Source organism: Paroedura picta, chromosome 1, assembly GCF_049243985.1.
Source record: "Paroedura picta isolate Pp20150507F chromosome 1, Ppicta_v3.0, whole genome shotgun sequence".
Classification (NCBI taxonomy): Eukaryota; Metazoa; Chordata; class Lepidosauria; order Squamata; family Gekkonidae; genus Paroedura; species Paroedura picta.
Genome location: NC_135369.1, coordinates 49,601,868 through 49,612,689, shown reverse-complemented (window position 1 = coordinate 49,612,689; position 10,822 = coordinate 49,601,868). Strand labels below are relative to the sequence as shown.

Below are 10,822 nucleotides of genomic sequence, written 5' to 3'. Positions count from 1 at the left end.
TGAGAGGGGGCTGGCCTGGTGGCAGTGTCATGTGAAAGTGGGGATTAGCAGAATCAGCCATGCGGAATCAGCCAAAGTGTTGTATCCAGCCAGATTTTTAATGTAACCTCACCTAATTTCTCTCCAACCTTTGTTGAATATGTCTTTTGAGTAAAGGAGACCACCTGCTCTCTTTTTCATCATTGTAAAAGATGGTTGGATTCAATCCTAAATCTGTTCTGCTATTTGTACATTTTCAGTTCTAAATTGTTCAGGGCTGTTTTCCCTGAGGGGGGAGCTTGGCCTTAGAACTGGCGATACTTGCCAAAAATGACAATACTCGTCATTGATTGGAATAAAAGAAAATAATGTTGGCAGCTCCATCCATTTCAAACTCATTGTGGGGAGGAGTTAAATATGTACAAAAGGTTATGTCTTCCAGGCCACACCATTTGAAGTAGAAACCTCGGCACACAGAATATGTCAAGTCTCCAGTTTGTGACCGAGGTTGGCAAAGTGGAGCTCAAGCAAGCAAGGCAAATGTCATCGAGAAATGTCAACATTTTGTGTGTCTTGTATGCAAGTAGATATACCTCATTTCCTTAAACATCCCACTCTCTGAGGAACCATCTTTGTGTAAATGCCACTTACTCCATTTCAAGTTTGATTTGGCGCCTTTCTTCAACAGCTATTCCACCACTGACTTGGCAAGAACAGCCAGGATTTGAGCCAACAAGAGTGAAATTAGCAAACCTGAAGTGAAATAAAGAATGGTAAAGTGAAATCAACATATTCTGACAGGCTGACAGCTAATTACCCTGTCCCAGCAATAAGTGAAGCAGGTACCCAAAAACAACTACAGCAAAGGAAGAAATGTAGCTGCAAGAGACTGAGGAGGGAAAACCATGCAGCCTTTAAACAACAGGAATGGACCAGAGGGCAGCAGAGACAACAAAATGCTAGGAAATAGAATCCAATCCTTTCTATATGCTGCATTCAAATATTTTGAGCAAAGTTAAGTTTTTTTTTCATGATAGGGACAACCTGGTGAATGATTTCCTTCCTGCCTCTCCCTTCCCTTCAACCCTTTGCTTGAAAGCACTGAGCTTCTTTTTGTCCCCTTTCAAGAAGGATTCTTAAACCAGGATCAAACTGCAGTTAAGTAACCTGTTCCTAGAAAAGAAACTAACCTCAATATACTAAGATAGATTCAGGTGAGTAGCCATGTTGGTGTGAAGCAGCAGAACAAAATCTGAATCCAGTAACACCTTTCAGACTAACAAAGTATCAATAAAGTGCCACTTCATAAAGATGCCACTGGACTCAAACTTTGTTATCAATGTAGTAGAACATCCTCATTCATATTTATGTATTAAAATATTCCTCATGACTCAAGGTGACTTACGAGTCAAAATTAAAGTATTACAAATCCCACCTCACCAAATGATGCCTGCAGTTTATACCCTATAATTAAAAGGCCTGGCAAACAAAATAGCCTTGCAGTGCTTCCTGAAAATGTATGAAGGTGGTGTTCTCACCACCTCCTCTGGTACTCTGTTTCACAAAGTTGGACCTACAACGCAAAAGGCCCAAGTTATGATTGATGCCAGGTGGACTACCTTAACAGGGCAAACAGCAAGAGGGTGGTAGCCTTAACAGTATAGTTGGAGCATGGAGATATATGAGATGGATGTTCTGTTCGGTCTATGTCTCCTAGGGCTTTGAAGGACTCATTGATTTTAAAGGACTTGGTCTTGGAAACAACTGGCAGTCAGAGTTTTAAGATGTGCAGGATACGTTCCCACCACCAAGGACCTGACTTTTATCGAGCTGCTGCATGTGTCACCTTGACTCTCATGAAAAGGAGATGGGATCAGACTGGGAGCACACGAGCCTTACAATTAACCAGGTTTGTGCCTATGATGAGCAAATTATGGCCTCAGGTGAGCTTTTTTTCACAAAGATGCACACAATGGTGCTATCTTTTGTGGTGCCTGTCAACTGTTTTTAGGAACTAGGCAGAGCCAGGGGGTGGGGCTTTTGCCCTGCAGGGCTTCTGAATAGCCACTGGGGCACTGATTGGCTGTGCAGTGTTTTAAAACTTTTACTCAGGTAGCAGCTAAAACCATATCACAAGGATCTTCAGTAGGGTTGGGTGCTTCAGCTGCTGGCTGCTTCAGGTGGGAATGGCCACTTTGGATGCCGAAGCACCCAAGCCTAATCTTCAATGCATGACTGAAGATATGTTACACGCATACAAGCAAATGTTTTAAAACAATTTGTTCATTTTAAAAGGTGTCATGTTAAACAAAACTTCTAACTTAAATGTTGAAGAGTTAGTATTACAGTTATGCATAACCTCACTCTCTGACATGTGCAGTTGGCTTCACCTCCTTTGACAGCCTTTTTTGTGGCTGCATCCACCACCATGACAGAATTCCATACATGATGACATGCTCAAAAAAGTGGGGGCCTTTGCATTAAACCATGCTGGCCATCAAGCTGACCATTTCTTCCCTTGCTGAAGCAGGATGAATCCTCTCTTTATAAGTTCTGTCCTAACATTAGTTGCCCTCCCTTTTCTTTGAGAGCTGGGATATGAGATCTCTAATTGCTTTTCGTACAACTTTCTCATTGTGAAACTACCTTACCAATCTCTTGGAGCTGGTATTGCTCTGCAGGTGTGCTTTCCCTTGATCTCCAACTTTATCTTATCAAAATGCTCAAGAATTTTAATTGCAGGCTCTTCCAGGCAAACATGGCATGTCCAGCCTGAACTTTCAACACCTAGAATGAAGAAATAATAAGCCCGCTCACTCAGATTTCCAAAAAGGTACTTTGAATTGCAGAAAGACAGGGCAGTGGTACAGCTGGTGTTCCTTTATAATGTTAAATCCTGGGAAGACAATTTCCTGCAAATTCCTACTTGCAATGACAACGCAACAACATGGCACTGGAAGGCTACTAAAACTGACTCAGGAGCCGTCACCCCAAATAAAGTGAACACATTTTATAAAAGAATAATCTTATCCTGTCTTCCTGCCTTTCTCCATATTACAGTCTACGCACAGGAATGAGTAGGTGAAAACAGCAAGTCACTAACTGTGCCATCCTAAGCAGAGTTACCCACCCCTAAGCCCATTCAATGGCTTAGAAGGGTGTAATTTTGCTTAGGATTCCACTGCAAGTTACTGTGTCAGCAATGAGGGAAAGTTGGCTCAGTTCTAAAAAAAAAGTGCTAAAACGCCACCACACATACAACTACTGTTTTCGAAATATCCTGCGGCTGCTGCTTTCCTACCCTTGATTGGTTTGTTGTTTGCTATGGAGCTGATTTAGCACAGAATCAGAAAGTTTTTTTTTTTTTGGAAGAAAGAAGATGAGCTAAGGAGTAAACAACTATGCTTGTCTTCCATTCATTTGAAATCTGGTCCAAAATAAAATAGTATGAATATATTATGTTCTGGTGATGTTTTACATAATAGAGGTGGTTGTATTTTTATTGCCTAAAGTGACTTTTTAAAAAAGCTGGGAATATGAAGAACATGGCATAAACACTGTCCCTTCACCAGTTGCCATTTTTAACATGGTGCCATTTTTTTAACATCAGTTGCCATTTTTTAACATGGTGCACTGCTGCCTATTATTAAAACAAGACAGGGTGGTGAGAATAACACTGTATTTTCTGCACACGATTATGGCAAGGAGTGTTGAGCCCCACCAAAAGCTCCCTATGCCATACAGCAACTAGAGTTCAGCTGAACAGTGCACAGCACCAAAGGAAGTAAAATTACTATATATTTGAGAGCTAGCATGGTGTAGTGGTTAAGAGTGGCAGACAAGGATGGGCGTGCTGCATTTTTGCCTTTTATTTTGGTTCATGGTTTGTGGCTGAACTGCGAACCAATATAAATGTAAGTTTGTTTGCAAATGAAACCAGTTCTTAGTGGTTTATGAACCCTGTTTTCTGCTTCCCACCATTTTTCATGGGGAGCAAAAAGCAGAAATGGTCCCATGCTGCTCAACTGTTTAGGTTTGATTCCCCACTCCTCCACGTGAAGTCTGCTGGATGACCTTGGGCCAGTCACATTTCTGTCAGAACTCAGCCCCACCTCCCTCACAAGGTAATTACTGTGGGGAGATGGATTCAAATATGTGGAGAGGAAGGGAAGGCCATTGTAAGCCACTTTGAGACTTCTCAGGATAGAGAAAAATGAGGTATAAAAACCATCTCTTATTCTTCATCTTTTATTTATATTAGTATTGTTTTGTCTTTTTATGCATGCTATATTCAAATCTTGATCATAGAATCATAGAGTTGGAAGGGGCCATACAGGCCATCTAGTCCAACCCCCTTCTCAATGCAGGATCAGCCGAAAGCATCCTAGAGCATCCAAGAAAAGTGTGTATCCAGCCTTTGCTTGAAGACTGCCAGTGAGGGGGAGCTCACCACCTCCTTAGGCAGCCTATTCCACTGCTGAACTACTCTGACTGTGAAAATGTTTTTCCTGATATTTAGCCTATATCGTTGTACTTGTAGTTTAAACACATTATTGCGTGTCCTTTCCTCTGCAGCCAATGGGAACAGCATCCTGCCCTCCTCCAAATGACAACCTTTCAAATACTTAAAGAGGGCTATCATGTCCCCTCTCAACCTCCTTTTCTCCAGGCTAAACATTCCCAAGTCCCTCAACCTATCTTCATAGGGCTTGGTCCCTTGGCCCCAGATCATCTTCGTCGCTCTCCTCTGTACCCTTTCAATTTTATCTATGTCCTTCTTGAAGTGAGGGCTCCAGGACTGCACACAGTACTCCAGGTGTGGTCTGACCAGTGCCGTATACAATGGGACTATGACATCTTCTGATTTTGATGTGATGCCCCTGTTAATATAGCCCAAAATGGCATTTGCCTTTTTTACCACTGCATCACACTGCCTGCTCATGTTTAGTTTACAATCCACAAGTACCCCAAGGTCTCGTTCACACACAGTGTTACCTAGAAGCTTGTCCCCCATCCAGTAGGTATGCTTTTCATTTTTCTGACCCAGATGCAGAACTTTATACTTATCCTTATTAAATTGCATCTTGTTCTTATTTGCCCATTTTTCCATTGTGTTCAGATCTCGTCGAACTCTGTCTCTATCTTCTGGAGTATTTGCCAGTCCTCCCAATTTGGTGTCATCTGCAAACTTGATGAGTAGTCCCTCCACCCCCTCATCTAGATCATTAATAAATATGTTTAAAAGTACCGGGCCGAGCACCGAGCCCTGAGGTACCTCGCTACTCACCTCCCTCCAGTCTGATGAAACACCATTGACAACAACTCTTTGAGTGCGGTTCTCTAACCAATTCCCTATCCAGCTAACTATCTGAAAATCCAGATTGCAGTCCTTCAATTTACCCATCAGAACATCAAGGGGAACCTTATCAAAAGCTTTACTAAAATCCAAGTAAACGACATCAACCGAATTTCCACGATCCACAATCTATTCCACGAATTCTGTATACTCTTTTTAATCTGTTTGAAATGGCTTATAACAGATCAATAAATTGAATTGAACGGAATGGTTTTGTTTATTGCAACTGGAGTAGTGGTTAAGAGCAGTGGATTCTAATCTGGAGAGCTGGGTTTGTTTCCCCACACCTTCACTTGCAGCCAGCTGGGTGATCTTGGGCTAGTCTCACAGAGCAGTTTGTCTCAGAGCTCTCTCAGCCTCACCTACCCCACAGGGAATCTGTTCTGGGGGAAGGAAGGAAAGGCAATTGTAAGCCACTTTGAGACTCCTTCGGGCAGTGAAAACCAGGGTATAAAAAACAACTCTTCTTCTTCTACATTGCTCTTTTGTTGAATAATAAAATATAGAATTTTCTGAATGGTAATTCCTTGATGATTTCCTTGACATCAGTTAACCATATAGGATTTCAGGAACCTCTTGGGGATAAATTGTTGCAAAAAGACAGCTCCAGTACTGGTGAATATAAAAACCCAACCAAGACTAACATGTCCCAAGGTTGTAATTATATAACAGGTAAAAGGAGAAAGGTTTGTCTTTCCCTCACGTATCACTTCTATGTTATAATGGGGTCTGGGACTGAAGACAGCTGTGTTTTCCACATACATTGAAAAAAGGCTTCTTATTTCAGATACCTAGCCAACCCTTTTTTTGTGTGTAACATTCAATATGCTGAAATTTAAGACCGTATTACACCCTACCAAAGGAAAAGGCCAATTTACAATTGTGGCTGAATAATGGGTTTGCTGAAAAATATCTACAGCATGCAATCACTGTCAGCTGGGCTGAAATTAATTTGGAAAATTGGGGAAAAAATAATACAGTTGCATTCCACCAACCTTAATGTTGCGTGAACAAATTCAAGTTAGTATCTTTCTTGAGTTATTTGTGCACAAGGTCATGGGGAGAGAGCTAGATAGATACAGTTGCACAGCTCTGGGTCAGCTGGGCAAGTAGATAGAGGAAATATATGTCTGTTACATCTGTTGGTTCGGAAGAGCATGACACTAGAAGTGATTTAAGTTCTTTATTAGGACCCCAGCATAGTACAGAGAGAGAGCAGAACTGAACCAACCCCCTTCCCACACCCCCATACTAGTCTCTCTGTCAATATAGCATCACGCATGGAAGGTTACCTTGGATGTAATACAGACCTCTTATATTTTCTTTTTCTGCACATGATAGATCACTAGGTAAGCAGGAGGCCTATGTACAATTCCCGTATTCCCACTCAGGTCTGTATGCTCAATCCAAGTTTCTTGCCGTTCAGCAAATGAAATTCACTAAGAAGTAAAGTAACATTCTGGGCCTTTTCGCACAGGGATCTTTGTTGCAAATTGTTTGCGGAATGAAAAATCGCCATTTAAAATAGTGGAATTCGTCGTTATGCATACCTGCCTTTGTAGTGGAATCAGTTGCGTTTTTTAGCGTTTCCCACAGGCTTCCGGTCTTGGCAGAAATCGCTAGAAAGGAAGCGCTATTGCCAAGCTCGTCCCGCCCCTGGCCGTCAAGCAGCCAATGGGCAGCCGTTAGCATGCTCCCAAACAGCCCCTTTCCCTTTAAGAAAGGTTTTTTAAAAAAAAAAACGACCCATAGCAACGAATCTAGGTAGATTCATTGCTACGGAGAGACCCATCCAGCTGCCTAATGTGAGCTGTCGTTTGATTGTATGATTGTTTGCACGCTGCCTCGAGTGATAAAAAAAAAATCCCCCCCCCTCTCACGGGCCCGATTTTCGGCTGAATTTATTTGTAAAAAATAAAGGGACTTTATTTCAGCAAACGGGCTTTTCAGTGGTTTGTGCTTAGTGACTAAAGGTGAAGGACTGAAGCCAGGGAAGCCTCTAAACAGAAAGAGGCTCGCCGGTGCGTTTATCCCCGCTCGCTCGGAGAAAAAAAAATGGCGATCGCTTCGCCGGAAGTTTGGAGGAGAGAGCCAGGGGGAGGGACTTTGAAGAACCAGCAACAATGGTAACGCACAGGTCTTTAGCGCTACTGTTGCAGATTGGTTGCAGGAGTGTATCGCTATCCGGAGGGTGAATCCACTTTTCTGGATTCCCCTGAAAGCGCCACAACGAAGCGCTTTTTGCTGATTGGTTTCAGGATTGTTGCAGATTGTCTACGACGTCGTGGGTTATGGCAAATTAGTAGTGTTTCCAAATAGCAACCATTCTGCTACTTTGAAGCCGTGCGAAATGGCCCTCACTTTTCCTTGGTAGCATCCCACATGCATCACTTTTCTGTGCATCTCTCTAATGTGCTGGTTTGTTAAGGCAGTATTGTCTCTTCTTTCCCCTCTTTTGTACTGGTCTGTCCCCACATTTTCTTCTATCAATCCTGTTCTCTTACATTCTAACCCTTTTCTGGATCTGTCCCATCTGCCAAACTTTGGAATCAACAGAGAAAGAACACAGGGCTTACCACAGTTCTTCATAAGAAGCAGCTTATCCCAAGCCATATGAAACACTTAGGCTGGAAACATTCCCGATTCTGGTTTTCTGAAGCTATAATAAAATATTAAATGTATGTTCCGAATACTGCAAGTCATCTCACACTTCAAGAGAAACTTCCAGTATACACAATGAACACTCTTAATCCTTACCAGATATCCTATCCATTTGGAGAAGGAGCTGAGGTAGTGAGGAATTAGCAGGAGGAGGCCACAGCTAGAGGGGCAGGGAGTAGACACAAAGCTGGCAAGGTGGGAAGCAAAGCCAGAGACTGTGGTGATGGGAGGAGGAAGTAGTCATCAAGACCAGCAGTTTCTAATCTGGAGAGCTGAGTGATCTCCACTCTTCCACATGCAGCCAGCTGGATGACCTTGGGCTAATCACAGTCCTGTTACAGCCATTCTCACAGAGGGATGTACCCTGAGGCAAGTGTAGGGAGTCTGTACCTCAGCCAGTGTCAAAAAGGATGATAAGTAGAAGGATGCAAGTTCTCCCAGGTTTCTGTCTTATAAATGTTGTTTTAATATTGTCTTTCAGACATAGGTACACAAATTTGCTTCTATGTATTCCATTTTTTAAAACTCAGCCACGCATACCTGAGCATGCCGGTCCCAAGCCTGGGTAAATCGGAAGGGTTAAGGAAAGACCTGGCAACCTACCTTGTAAAAAATTTTGTCAAGAAAATCCTATAGTACAGTTCTCAAACAATTTCAATATGGTGCCCAATGGTGAACCTCTCAGGCCAGAAGGTACACAAGAAGTGACTGGGGAGGAACAGGGACCTGCAGCAAGTAGCTCTGGATTTTATGACATGCCTGAGGCAAATCCAGCAGAACCCCAGGTTCTGATGCTGCGAGTGCTGAAAGCAAGGGTCTGCACTTTACAAAGATTCACTGAATAGCAACTTGGAATGATAGAGGACTGACTCAAAGAAAATTGGAAATTGTCAAGAGAAATGTTCAGGTTGAAGGGAGGAGGTTGGGGCATTTATTTACTTCTAGGCATCAAGCTATGTCATGGCTTTTCATGTTTTATCTTCTTGGGGTTTATTTTTATGCTGTAACCTGCTACAATTATTTCGATAGTGGTGGGTAATAAACTGAACAAATAAATGCATACTAATAAATGTACACCTTTTGCCAACACTGATTGGCGTGGAGGGCTGGTGTGGAGTCAGGCAATGGCAAACCATCTCTGAATGTCTCTTGCCATAAGTCAACTGTGATTTGACAGCAAAAAAAAAAAAAAAAGAGGAGGAGGAGGTGTTAGAGAGCCAGCTTGGTGTAGTGGTTAGGAGTGCAGACCTCTAATCTGGCAGGCCAGGTTTGATTCCCTGCTCCCCCACATGCAACTAGCTGGGTGACCTTGGGCTCACCACAGCACTGATAAAGCTGTTCTGACAGAGCAGTAATATCAGGGCTCTCTCAGCCTCACTTCCTTCACAGGGTGTCTGTTGTAGGGAGAGGAAAGAGAAGGCGATTGTAAGCCTCTTTGAGACTACTTTGGGTAGAGAAAAGTGGCATATATGAACCAATTCTTCTTTTTCTTCTTTAATAAATATCCACCTTGGGCTCAAAATATGATAGGTACACTACTAAAAAGAAATTGGCTCTGCAAAACAAAGAAAAAGAAACAAATGATGCAAAAGGAAAAGGAGGTGGCTTTCAGCTGAATATTATAAGAAACTTCCTAATATCGGTTACTTAGGGGAGGCTCTCCTGTACCGGAGAGCTTTGAGGCCATACAGCCAGCTTTTGGGAATGTTCTTCTTTTATATGTTCTGTACTAAAGCAAATAGATTGCCTAAGAAGGTTCCCCCATAACTGCATAACGTTTTCATTCCCAAAAGGATTGTGTGAATGTGCTCTTACATTTCTCCACAAGTACAGTTTTCTAGGACTTTTCTTTTTCTTGAGAGCTTGTAAAGATTCCTGCAACCCTCCAGGAATTTGTGGAAAGCGTGGGATAATGCGTTGACCATGCATCCAAGTCTGTCACTTTCTTCTAAAATGATATTTCCAGAATGGAAAGTTAGCAGCTCCAGGGTATGACAAGTCTGTAACCCTAGCTCCTCCCTCAGCTGTAACTCTCTAATGCCAAAGTGGACCCAGTGTGGAATAGTTAGATCAGCCCGAGTATCATCTTTAAATGTAGAGTGTGAAACAGTTGGAAGGCCTGGTTTAAAAGTGTAACCTGAAACACTGGAAACCAGTAGTCACAGTGGGGCTTAGCAACAAAATCAACAATATAGAGATGGTTTATGACATGTGATCACTAGAGCAGAAACAAGGTTGCTTAAATATAGACCCAGTAGGTATTAGAATATTTCTGAGAAGTGCACATCAAGCCTGAGACAGATGCTGCTAATAAGTCGAGAGCTTTAGACATTTATTTTTACTTTTAAATGCTCGGCTATATTTATGTGAAAGATTTACCGCTACATTCTTGACATATAGGTATGCTAGACACTTTCCGCTGTCTAGACTGAACAATATATAAAACTAGAAAAGATAAGAGCTTTGGAAAGGGACTGAGGAACAAGAGATATAGAATATTACTTGCACATTCTTCTCTAATTATCTGGCAGGAGTTGACATAGCCTTCCTAAATTTTGACTTTTGACAGTTTCCATTTTAAGGTGTATAGGTGACCCCTAAGTTCTGATGCATACGTATGTCCAAATGGGCCTGCCAGGATGGATGTAGGTTAGTGGCATTTTTCTGAGGGTGTGATCATGATAGTTTTTTTGGAAACTTGGAGTCAGTGTTACTGTTCTCTCTCAACCCATGGCATAAATGTTTATTTTTATTTTAATGTCCCAACATGGCCTCTGTTCAAATAGGTTTGGTATGTTTCTACGGCTTTTCAAAACATGGACTATT

The 10,822-nt window shown here is 42.1% G+C and overlaps 1 protein-coding gene across 1 annotated transcript in view; it reads right to left on the bottom strand.

Annotated features, from left to right (window-relative positions):
* Window positions 1-7,948, bottom strand: part of LOC143836773 (uncharacterized) — a 49,630-nt gene extending 41,682 nt beyond the window's left edge. The window contains exons 1-3 of the mRNA XM_077336314.1: window positions 7,912-7,948; window positions 2,631-2,766; window positions 631-732 (exon numbers count right to left, since the gene is read on the bottom strand). Of these exons, the coding sequence (XP_077192429.1) occupies window positions 631-732; window positions 2,631-2,766; window positions 7,912-7,948 (275 nt within the window). The remainder of the gene's footprint in view (window positions 1-630; window positions 733-2,630; window positions 2,767-7,911) is intronic.
* Between the last annotated feature and the right edge of the window lie 2,874 nt (window positions 7,949-10,822).